This window comes from Juglans microcarpa x Juglans regia, chromosome 7S (genome assembly GCF_004785595.1).
Source record: "Juglans microcarpa x Juglans regia isolate MS1-56 chromosome 7S, Jm3101_v1.0, whole genome shotgun sequence".
In the NCBI taxonomy this organism is placed as follows: Eukaryota; Viridiplantae; Streptophyta; class Magnoliopsida; order Fagales; family Juglandaceae; genus Juglans; species Juglans microcarpa x Juglans regia.
Genome location: NC_054607.1, coordinates 6,374,321 through 6,387,289, shown reverse-complemented (window position 1 = coordinate 6,387,289; position 12,969 = coordinate 6,374,321). Strand labels below are relative to the sequence as shown.

Here is a 12,969-nt window from a genome sequence, read left to right as displayed (position 1 = left end):
ACACTCTTTCATCTACTACACCCACAGCTTGATACCACCTCTCTCCTGCAGCTCTCAACATTTTTCACAATACCGCTTGCAAATCTCTCTCTCTCTCTCTCTCATGGATAACACATACCCTTACTCTTATTACAAGCAAAATTACAGCAAAAGAGTTTCAGGAAACAGTGGGTTCACTAGACGTTACAGATTCAAACTGCCTAAGGGGTCTGAATTACCTATCAGATTTCTCAAGGATCTTGCTGATAAGGTAGTAAGAGCTCTACGTTCAGTGTCTATGAGGAAGAGGCACTCACCTAAAGATTATTCATCAGTAAGATCAAAGCAATACGTAGCTCCGGTTGATTCTCACAGAACAGAAGCCATTGAGGATTGCATCGAGTTTATCAACTCTTCTTCTTTGTCAAGATCAAATTCTGTAACTACAAACTCTTGATATTGCAAAATTTTAGCATTCTGTTCAAGAATTTAATGTTATGGGCCTCTTAGTTTATCTGAGTTCTGTTTCTTTCTAATAGCGTGCTCCTTTTATGTTCCAAATAGCATTTTCATTGGGTTCTCCAAGGCGTAGAACTTTCTCCTGAAGAGTACTGATCAAACTATTGAAAGCATTTAGCCAGCCCTTTATTCTTCGTGGCAAAAAGAAGAGACAAGGCAGCCATCTCGTCTAGTTTTTATGTAAGGTGTTACGGTCTTACTGTAAGGTGATACTTCCTCAGGTTGAAAACTCCTGTTACTCGAACGTGTGTGTGTGTATATATATATATATATAGTAAAAGAAAATTATGGTTGCTCGTATAGTTCATCAATGTGAACATGAAAACAGTAAATATGTAGTCTAATATCCTAATTAAATGGTACTATGGCTTAATATGTTGATTATATGGTGCTGATAGGCCATGTTTTTTATCCATTTCCTTCCATTCACCAATGATATAATCTGAATCTAGGCAGTAGATATACCCTCCAGAATATAAGTGCGGAGAAGTGATACAGGTGCAAAGAGATCCTACGAAAATAAACTCACAATCTAGCATGGCTTCGTATGATAGGTTAGATTTACTTTACAATAAAAACTTTATAATCTAACATATCCCGTCAAGCTTTGTAAATTTATTATATATATATATACACACGATCTTATTGGTGAGATATACTGGGTACAGTAGTGCTCTGGGGACCTTATCACTCTTAATTCCCATTTCATGCATTCTCATAATCAGTGAAAAGCACCATATTCAAGATCAGGGATTGATTAATTAATTATAAAAAAACAGATTAATTAGCAGCTGGTAGCTGACCCAAAATGAATTAATAATTAATATTAATGATCCTTAGATACAGAATACCAAGAAGTAAACACAACTTAAGCATTCCATAATCACCAGAGATTTGAAAGAAAAAAGGAGAGACATGAACATGCATGGATGGCATTGAACAAATGCATGCCAGAAAGATTCTTATTCGTTCTTAGCAAAGAGCCCTCCAAAGCCACCCTTCTTCTTCTGCGGGACTGCCACAGAGTTCTTGCCCCCAGCGGCAGCGCCGCCACCATTCTTCTCCTCCGCCTTCTTAAGTATTGGGTCGGTCTCAAGCAGCTGATCCTCCTTCTGTAAACCTCCCAGAATCCAGTCCAGAATCCCTTTCTCCTCCTTGCTTCCGCCGGCACCCTTTGCCGCCGTTGCCGCAAACACTCTTCCTGCTGCTGCCGCCGGAGCAAATGCCATCGTTATAGAAGCCATAGTAGTCCCTCCTCTTAATTTGCTCAGCTTGTCAGAGATATGGAGCAGATCAGGAAGGGAGACAAAGTGTGTTGGGTATATCCCTTTGATGGGACTGAATGTGAGGCGTTGGATGTGAATGAGAAAATGGGAAGTGCTTCTTGCACGAGCTCTCCACAAGTGGCTTATCCCGATTGTCTTCTATTTGATTTTTCATGGTACTAATTTTACGAGGAAAATTGTTTGTAAAGATGAGAGGCTCACCCTCGGCAGACATGTCTGGCTGCGAATTTCACACTTGGCATCACTTTAACCGCATGATCCCAATAAAACATAATTAAAAATAATTAATGGTTTTCTTCTTTCAAAAAAAAAAAAGAAGTCTAGGAGTGGCAGCTCTCGTAATATGTTTCTTCTTTCAAAAAACAATTTTGCAGCAGGACTCAGATAATATGTTTATCTAAGTTTTTTTTTTTTTTTTTTTTTTTTTTTTTTTTTTTTTTTTTATAGTGAGATAAAATGAAATGAGATGAGATGATTTTAAATGAGTTGAATAAAATATTATTTTTTAATATTATTATTTTTTTGAGATTTGAGCAAATTAAATTGTTTATTATATATTTTGTATAAAAATTTAAGAAAATTGTAATGATGAGATGAGATGAGATAAAATTGTTTCTGTATCCAAAGGAGCCTAACTCTGTTGTGGAACTTGGAGAGAGAATTTCATGAGGAAATATGACTTGGATAAACAATTATGTTAGCTTCTCTTGAACCCAATTGATTCTGAATTTGTCTCTTACAGTGTTGTAATGATGTACAAAAATAACACTAGTGGAAGAACATTTATATTGGAAAGAAACAAAGTGTAATGATTGAAATTATCCAAGTATCTCTGTAACGCACGTTAATGCTAAACAAAAGCTATTAGCACAGACTAGTAACCAATGTAAAGTATTAAGAACATTAACACAATAATTTGATTACGAAGGGAAACCCTTTGAAGAATTCCTCAAAGGTAAAATTCTATGGGGCAACCAAACTCAGGAAAACCAATTTTATCGATTGAGAGTGTTACAAGTAAAACGTTTACAAAATTTTTGTAACTAAACACGTTTACCCAAGACACGTGACCCACTTGTCTTCTACCGCAGTAGGTAGTCAGAACCTCTGACACTCCCAATCTGTCTTTCCTACTATAACCTCCAGTGGTTGAACTCGAACACAGCAACTCCCCCTTGAAATATGCTCTCACTCAATCTCACGGACTGAGCTTTTTAGAAAATCTCTCTCAAGAATTTTCTCTTTTACGATCTCTTGAAATTCTACCCAGATTTTCAAGCTCTCAATACTTGTGAATATGTTTGTCCAAGTCACCTTAAAACCCTCAGCCGACTTCTCTACAAATAGGTAATCCTGTAATTGATTTGGAGAAGGACTCTACTGACAGGTTTATTCAGAATCTCAATCAAATACGTTGTTCACTATCTACGAATATCTCAGACTGGATTACTTCTTCTGAATTGTCTCGAGTTCAAATAAAGCTTGCATCTTTATCTTTTCAACTAACTCTAAAACTCGAAACATGCATATGACTCTTGTAAACTCTTATCTTATAATATTAACAAAATTTGATAAGAGTTACAATTCAAACACTCATCCTTATCGAATAAATGCTTATCTTTATTGGATGCACTCCTAGAGTCCTATCAAAATTAAATTCATCCACAATTCAAATTGAGTACAGATTCATCATATTCTAGCCAAATATAAATTACATTTACAATGATGAAAGCATTAGAGCTATAAGGATCCAAAAAAACAATTGTTGAACAGTTTTTTGTACAATATAATCTCTTCATTGATATGTTAGTCTAAATACAGCATTTACAATTATGTATGTATCCTTTCTCTACTGAGATGGACTCGAAGTGTGCCCAGTTATCTTAATTCCAAGAGATGGGAGGCAATAGTTCTACTAAATTCAAGCTTCATGCTCCATATGGGAAAAAAATATGGGCAAAATCTCCAAGTCCCAAGAATATCAGTAAAAATGATCTTGCATTCATCAAATTGATTTATCTATCTCTTGCTTTTTCATCTTTCCACTATTCCCTATAGTTGAACTCTTCTATATAATCTCAGGATTGAACTGCCGCATGTGAAGGATCTCATATCTGAGTTTAATCCAAGATCTTCTCCCCAGTTGAAAAAAGGTTCCAAACTACAGTGCCAACCAAGTATAGCCCAACAGAAACCTTGAATACATCGTCCCATGAACCTGAGAATTGTCAATATTGAAAAGCGCATGGAGACGCATAAGAATAAATTCACTGTCTTAAATAAAAACACAAGGCCAGTGAGAGTAGACCAGGCCACAGAAATAGAAGAAAGTGATGTATTAGGCTAATTAATAGGTAGAATCGGAGTACGGATGAAGTAATACTTCCACCCTATCACATGTTGATATATCATTAAAATTGTTTATAGAACCAACAATTTCTAGTTATATGCATAATGTGATATTGCGAGATAATCATGTGCTCGTACTCCCAGAATACTTAACAGTTACTTGACAAGTTAAGAGTAGGAATTTGGTTACCGTCTAAAGAACACCACTATCCAGCTGTCCTCATTGGGGAATTGAATAAGTGACATGTTTGGGAAAGTATCATTCTTCAGTCTTCAGGTGTTGCGTCTTCAAGTGACTTGATTGCTTTTAATGATATCAGACATTCATTGGTATTTTCTATGATGATTAACTCATACTTACACCATCCACTATGTGAAGATGACAATTCATAAATAAAAAGAGCAATCCTATTTACTTGAGGGAAGCCAGAATATTTTGAGTAAATGAAAGTATAAATAAGCCCAAGATCCTTTTTTTTTTCACTCTTAGCTAATCTTAAGAAACTCAATCTTCACCATGCTAAAACACCTCAAGTTTGTCTCTCAAAAAAAAAAAAAAAAAAAGTTTGGGAGATAGGACCAGCTCACCCAGCTTTGAGTTATTAATAGATTTGTAGAATCACAATCAGATAAGCAGGTTTCATACCTGATTCAACAAGTTCTTTTTTTTTCGATAGGTAGACCTGATTCAACAAATTTTTGGCCATGGTGTGTCCATAGATACAGCTTGTTTGGGAGCACAAATCATCTCACTCATCTCAAAATTTCTCATAATTTCCTTCCCAAACATCACTCAAAACACAAACACTTTTCAATTTCAAATTTTCAATTTTTTCATCTAATCGGTACCTAATCATTATAACTTTCCCAAACTTCCAAACAAAACACAAAAAACTATACAACTTTCTCAAATTTCAAAACAAAAGTAATATTAAAAAATTATATTCTAATAATATTTTAACTTTATAATATTTTTATTAAACTTTTTTTCTCTCATTTCCCAAAATCTAATAAAACATCTTAACTCAAACCATTTCACTACTATTTACAGATTTCTCATCTCATCTCATTTCCCAAACATCCCACTGCAAGTTAACCCCAAATTAGAAATCAACATGGTCTGAAAGTTTTAAACAAGGTCTACATCTTTTATTTATTTATTTATTTTGGTACCAAGAACCAAAATCAATATGTTTTACTTCTGATTTTTTTACCATATTCTCCAAAATTTGCTTGACAGTTACTAAAAGAGTGCAAGAGAGAAGTTCTAACCATGTTGCAAGATGTAGCCCGTTGCTGCAGTTCCAAACACACCTGCCAGTACTCCGGCAGTATTGGATAGACCAAGCAATATTCCCTAAAGATATCAAGGAAAATAAAAAGTTATACTCACTTCATTTTTTCATCGTATTTACACCATCATATAACACCATTCAAATTCCAAAAATGAAAGCACATACAAACAAAATCTGAGACTAAAGAATTAATACTCACGGAATATCGAGGGGCAATATCTTGATGATTTGAATATAAACCAGACTGTGAGAATGCATCAGTACCCTATTGATGAAAGAAACTGATCTTTGTCAGGATTATTACAGCTAGTAGCTGTGAACTAGTGCTCCATTGCAATTCAAATAATTTGGAAACAAAAATAGAGGAAATATAGAATTAAAATTTCTGAAGAGAAAAATAGAACATAACTATGCTTAGTAGTCATGTTGCTCTATCAATTATCAAACAAACTAAAGAGAACATAAAGTACAAGCAAGCAAGCCATATAAATTAGTGGAAACAATAGTGTTGTGAAGTTGAAAATTGGAATTTGAAAAGGAACAATGCGTGGACCAAATGGAATTCAGAATTCTGCAGCCTTCTGAAATAGCAAGTGGAAATAATATTTATTTGCCATTTGAAAATATAATGAGAAGCAAACCTGGCTGCATGCCATACACAAAACAGCCATTGCAGGAGAATTAACATGGCTCAACTGAGTTAGGAAGAAAGCAGGACCAAGAAATCCAATTGTTTGCATGATCTGCAGAGAAGAACACAAAAAGCATTTTATTATCAGTACAGAAAAGAGAATCTAAACTATGTTTATAAATGCTACACCAAAGCAGATAACTCAGAGGAAAGAGAAGGGGAACAGGGAAGATGACTCAAACAGGAAAATTGTTCGAAATCTCTAATTGGGGAAGCAGTTCCTTTTTTTCTGTTTTAATCTCAATAAAATGTGATTCCCGTAGAAACATCATGGTAAATATTGATGTAATATTTGACATAATGATACTTATCAAAAAAAAATATATATTTGACATAATAATCCATTGCATTTAACTGTAGGGAAAAAAGATTCGTACTTTGCGAACCCTTGTCACAGATAAACCTTTGCTAACTAGCGTGTCTGCAATCCAGCCTCCAAGATTTGCAGAAAATGCCATTGTAAGCCAAGGCAAAACACAAATAAGGCCTGATTCTGTAAGATTGAACTTCAGGACCTAGACAAACAAGAAACGGAATATATTCTTTGTCACTACAAGGAATTCAAACGGCAAATACCTTCTCCAGGATACCCACAAGATTATTCAATTTTGCAAAATTTGAATACTATCTGTTGTTCCAGGTCTCAACAATTTACTACCAAAAAAATAATAATAAGCAGTCGCCCATAGATCCAAGCATTCAAGTTGGTGAAGCTGAAGACTACCACAGTCCATAACAACCAAGCATTGTTTTACAAGTGTATAGCAAGAAAACCAGCATCCAGAAAATAAAAGGCAAGATTAAGGCTATCAATGGTGCATTAAGGAAGTCCCATGTAAGCATCTTCACTGTATCTTGCCCAATTCGGGACTGACCCTTAACTGATATAAGCAATATTTCAAGTTAACAAGGTTTTCATTTCTGCAACTCTTGCCCAGTTTTTCTTACAACATTCACAACAGTACCAGTGCACATGACTTGGACAATATCAAAAGATACGCATTATCCGCCAATGGACAAGTCCACATGACACAAACCAACAAGACCCCCCCCCCCCCCCCTTCTTTTCCCTCTCTCATTAATGTCAAATGTGTTGGCCTATGAGTCCTCACCTCGTTCCTATCTACAAGGACCCTGAAGCCACAATATTTATAATTTGCCCACATCCGGCAATGATTATTGATTGCCCACATTTGCATTAAAAATTTTAAATGCAATAAATATTGGATATGATGCACTAAAGTGAAGTCGTGGTGTTCCAGAAGCCCCCGATTGTAGGGGTCTAGAGATAAGTAGAGACTTACTTGGTTATAGTAGGTTGGCATCCATGTCAGAAGAATAAATGTTCCCCAATTGTGACAGAAGTGAGACACTATTAGGGCCCATACAGGTGGTTTTGACAAAATTAGTCCCCAAGGTATTGTTTTAACAGGTTCCTTGGAAACGCTGTTGGAAAGGATCAGCTTCTTCTCTTCAGGCAACAGCTCAGGATCCTCAAGAGGAGAACTATATGCCTGGAGCAACAATCCCAGAGGAAGAGAAGTGGTGACATATGAGCATATATAGCTATATTAAGAGCAAGCAAATGAATCCAAAACTTCACTGTTCATAGACATATTTCCATAAATGCAGCAAACATTACCTTACTTAACCACACAGAAACCCAAACTGTTCCTAGAGAACCAAAGGAGTAGAAGACTGATGGCCAACCAAACTGGTGGATTAAAAACGGTGAAAAGGCCAGGCCAGTGACTGATCCAAGGTACATCCCACTGTACACCAATGCTAATGATCTACTTCTCTCTGCTACTGGAACCCATTTTGACAGAATGTTATTCATGGCAGGCATAGCAACACCCTGAAACAGAACCAAATTAACAAAGCCATAACATGGGAACCTTAAATTACTCATGGGCATATTCAAGACAGGGAAAGTGTCATGATATATACACTATGGATCGCTTCATGGGAAACACATTTTTAAGACATTTCTTTCCACAAAATAATAATGATAATAATAGTAATTAGAGAAGCACAAACCTCACCGATACCCATGAAAGCACGAACAACAAGAAGGAAAGGCAATCCAAGTTTAGCAGCAATGGGAGTGAGAGCTGTAGCAATCGACCACCAAACTACACCAAATCCCAGGACCAGCTTGCCACCTACTGTATCTGCCCAAATGCCACCAGCAACCTGCCACACAAAATTACAAGTTAGAAGGAGCTCTAGAGCAATCTTGATCAATGTATTAAGTATCAAAGGTCTTCCATCCCTATTCACGATAGGAAATTTTTTTTTCCTTCCATGAACAAAGAAAGTATAAATGGAATGAAGCATAGTCCAGATACTAATTCAGCTTCACATTCTCTGTTGCCAGGATAAATAACTCCTTGTCTGGAAAGCTTAAATTGCAGTGAATCTAATCATTAAGCCTTATTCTAATACGGATTGGCCTCAAATTCTGACCACAAGTATAGGTGGTTGTTTCTGCAAGTTCTAGATGACGGGCTTCAACGTCGCAGTTACATATACAGTAGACTCAGAGATGCGAGTTAAAAGATAATGCAATTAAGAGAAGGCTGTGTTACCATACCTGAGTAAGAAGGTAGCCCCAGAAAAAAGAAGACTGTATCAGGCCAACTGTCGCTGGGTTCCAATTGAACTCTGCTGACATCGGAAGTATGGCAATGCTCATATTTACCTGCCAAACATAGTCTGTTCAAAGTTGCTCACTGAAAATCAATTTGTATATCACAAATAAGCTCTTATAAATATTACTATGGTACTTCATTCATGATCCAACAAAGGGACACAAAACAAAAAATCAAAACAAAGAGAATAGACATTCCTTAGTAAAAGAACTTACTCTATCCATATTACAGAGCAGGAATGCCGAGAAACATAAAACGACAATAACCCATCGTTTCGGAAACCGATCCAACCAGGCAACTGAACTGTCCAACTCTTCCTCCTCCAACACGACACTGTCAAGAGTCTCCTCCAACTTCACCGAATCCGGACCGGAGCTTGGTATATCGTAAGGCTTGGGTTTAACATCAGCCCAGACTTTCCCGCCTCCCCTCTCACCGGAACTTGGCAGCGCCGAGACCCGAAATACAGAACAACATTCTCGGGAGGATATGCGGACCCGAATTTTGAAATGAAATGGGCACCTGTGTTTGGAACCGAAACCGGGAAATTTCTTTTGCGACAACACATCGGGAGGGGCTTTGGGCGTGAGAGATGAAGAGTAGAGAAGAGCTCCGGCTATCATGGCGTTGGAGAATGAACAGTTCATGGCGCACACAGTGGGGAGAGGAGATTTTTTCCCAAACAGATATTTGGGACAGAAACTATTAATGGGCATTGGTTCTGGTTTTAACACGTGTCGGTTGCACGGAGGGGATTGGACTGGGACGGGTAAGGGAATCTGTTAGTTAAGGCGATTAACGGAAAACAGAATTTAGTTAGTTAATAAACTTCTTTTCAAGTGCCTCCCTCTTCTGGGCTAGCGAGGAAAGAGTTGGGCTTATCTAGGTTGGACTTGGATCGGCAACCCACAAAATATATACTTGGGCTGGCTGCGAATCTCTGTATCCACAACTTAGGGGTGCTTTGGCGTGTTTAGATTTTTCGTTCTGCTTTTTAAATAAATTTTGATGAGAAATGATATTTATAATTTTAAATTATAAAAGTTTTATTTATTTTTAAAAAATAATAATAATAAATCTGAGACCACAGGAAAAAAATATTTTTTTACTGATAGACTCAATTTTTTTTTAAAGAAAAAAAATGAATTTACAGGATTTGCATACTCTATAATTATATCTAGCATTACTTAATTTTTTTTTCTTTTCGTTTTTGTTATGTGATGACATAAATTCTTTATAGTTATAAGATTTTTTTGTGATTGTAGCACTTCTTATATATATATATATATGTATATGTAAAAGACATGAACCCTAAATTGCTTTGTTATTTGCTTGGTAATTATATATTAGCCGTATTATCTATATTTAGTTAAAACGTCACTGCCCAAATTAAAACTGCATTCTTCTAAAAGCAGGCACTAACGGCCACCTAGCTACTTAAGAACAAGATGAATATATTAATGAAGGTCCATGCAGGAAGGTGGATGGCAATTATAAATTGGAGGCTATGTCTCGGATTAATTTATATTATATGCTACTTTTAATGAATTTCGTCCCCACCTATATTAATGAGACAATTAAGTACTACTTTAGGTCCAAAATACGTAACATATAGTAGTTGCGACAGTGTAAACTTTTAAGAGAAATGCTTTAATAACAAAAGAATTACATAAAAATAAACTTACAAATTAACGTGATTTGATGTGTTAGGTCAGATTATAAAATTATTTTTATAGTAAAGTAGATATAATATACTACAAGAAAAATAAGTATTTATCATGGATTATTTACGATAAGAATGACTATTTACAACGAAAACAGACTTATTTTAACAGGAAATAGTCATTTTTTAAGGAAATAACTAGCCATAAATAAATAATTTTCTTGTAGTGACGTATCATATAAAATTATACATGTCAGCTTGTAAGTTTATTTTTATAAACTTTTTTTTATAACTTTAGCACTTCTTTAATTGTGGATAAGTGACAGATGAAAGCCATCCAACTATTAATGAGCAATTAGCAACATCATATGACAATTTAACACCCATTCATATATATCAACGAACAAAACAAGTGGACTCAAAAATAATAGACGTACAGAAGAGAAGACTTTGGATTCTGCATGAAATACGGGGAGAAATGGCACTACGTACGTACATGTTTTGAGAGAAAGAGTATCCAATCACCCGTTTTAAAATGGATCGTCCGCTCGACGTGGAACCCGCACATGCATGCAGAATTGCAGACCCACGTCTCTGTCGTACCCTAGACAGTTGAATTACATATATTATTATTCTTTCCAAAAGGAAACCCCGTGATAATGAATTTACAGCTCAGAAAATACTCAACATGCCAATGTTTGTCTGTCGTTGTCATCGGGAATATTTCTTTTTCTTCTTCTTCTTCTTCTTCTTTTTTTTTTTTTTTCATTGTTTTATGTACCACTGATGAGTCGATATCACAAATTGAACCTTTGTCCATATGGCATTGAAAAATGTTGAATGCAACCGGTTGGTGTAACCGTCGTGTAACCGTGTCTTACATGGCTTAGTGAAAGAGTTCGTTTCATTTGGGATATGCATCCCATGAAGACACTTCGCTTTCGTCTCCATCTATCATTCTTCTTCTGATCTTCTTCATCTCCATCTTCGCAAGATCCTCTGAGTTTCGTCTCCATATTCCTCTCAAAGCGCAAACCCGATCTTAGCTCCGAAGACAACTCACAAAAAACTCTGAAGCTTCAACCACCTCTCGATAACAACACTATCGTTTTTCAAGAGAAAAACCCAATCCTAGAAGCTCCTGAACGCGATTCTTCAACACCCAACGACAAAGACATCAAATTTGAGGCCGATTCACTCGTCGAAGCCGAAGATGACGACGAAAATGATTATGAAGATGACGAGGAAGATGTCAAGAATGATCATCGGGAAGCTGAGGTGGACAGAAAAGGGAAGGGAACAACAATGCGTGAGTTTAAGGAATGAAATGTATTATTGCAAAAACAGAGAATATGAGGCCACTTTTGGAATATATGTGCTTACTGGCTAGAAGAAATGAATTATATATGCTTGGCAGAGCTCAACCGACATCAAAGCTGGCAGGTTGCGGTAGATATGAATCGCATGGATGCCTATGTCTGAATTATCAGTAACAAGATTTGTATGGCGACTTCGTCAAGAAATAGAAATACTTAGGCTATGTGGGCTCTTTGCTCTAAAGGTGACTCTACTTCAATATTTGCACAATCTGACCATTGATTTTCAACCTTTTCAAAGTTAAAACTCCCGTTTATGCCAAAATAAAAAAACATCCACGGAGACACCCAAACGAAGACGACGATGCAGAGCATTTCTAGACCCGAAGACGACGAAGACACAGATCTTGAGTCCAGAGCCAGACGAATGTGATCTCTTCTAAAATCTGAAATCTCAACTTTCCCTCCTTCCCGTTTCACCTATTCAGTTTTTTTTTTCTTTAATATATTGGCCACGTCAGCCACGGTTCCCCCACAGTTTCGTGGCTCGATTGCCTATAGCACTGATGTATCGCATTATGTGTAACACTAGGCACATTTACTATATTAGGCCTAGTTTGTTTCATAATTTCTCTCAATTCATCTCATCATATCTCATATAATCATTACACTTTTATCAAATTTTCACACAAAATAAAATAAACAATTCAACTTTTTCAAATCATAAAACAAAAATAATATTAAAAAAATATATTATAATAATATTTTATTAAACTTTTAACTTAGTCTCGTTTATTTTCAAAAAACTTCTCAACTTATTTTATCTAATCATTACAATTTTTCCAAATTTTCATACAAATTAAAATAAATAATTCAACTTTTTCAAATCTCAAAACAAAAATTATATTAAAAAAATTATATTCTAATAATATTTTATTCAACTTTCAATTTTTATCTCAATTCATCTCATCTCATCTGTAAAAACAAACAATCGAGACTTAAAATTCACCTCGAATGAAGTTAAAAGCTGCCCCCTAGTTACTCAGACAAAGACAAGAAAACATATGATAATTATGTTTTAAAAATAAAACGCATTAGAAGATATATCTATATAAGAGCATGATGAAGATCGAGAAATATAAGTTAAACCGATACAAACCCGATTGACTCGACATGAATCAAACTAGATGACACGTATTCGAATGATTCATTTTATT

General features: G+C 35.7%; 2 protein-coding genes across 2 annotated transcripts; both read right to left on the bottom strand.

The window, feature by feature from the left end:
- Positions 1-1,297: 1,297 nt before the first annotated feature.
- LOC121240542 lies at positions 1,298-1,937 on the bottom strand. The gene has a single exon (XM_041137997.1). It carries the CDS (start codon positions 1,740-1,742, stop codon positions 1,461-1,463), a length of 282 nt encoding a protein of 93 aa, XP_040993931.1. The 5' UTR covers positions 1,743-1,937; the 3' UTR covers positions 1,298-1,460.
- Positions 1,938-3,511: 1,574 nt separating this feature from the next.
- Positions 3,512-8,823, bottom strand: LOC121240541 (probable anion transporter 1, chloroplastic). The gene is made up of 9 exons (XM_041137996.1): positions 8,716-8,823; positions 8,160-8,315; positions 7,762-7,977; positions 7,424-7,633; positions 6,497-6,634; positions 6,070-6,171; positions 5,628-5,693; positions 5,406-5,490; positions 3,512-4,002 (listed from the first exon to the last, which is right to left on the bottom strand). The coding sequence occupies exons 1-9, from the start codon at positions 8,815-8,817 to the stop codon at positions 3,905-3,907; spliced, it is 1,173 nt and encodes a 390-aa protein (XP_040993930.1). The 5' UTR covers positions 8,818-8,823; the 3' UTR covers positions 3,512-3,904.
- Positions 8,824-12,969: the final 4,146 nt, after the last annotated feature.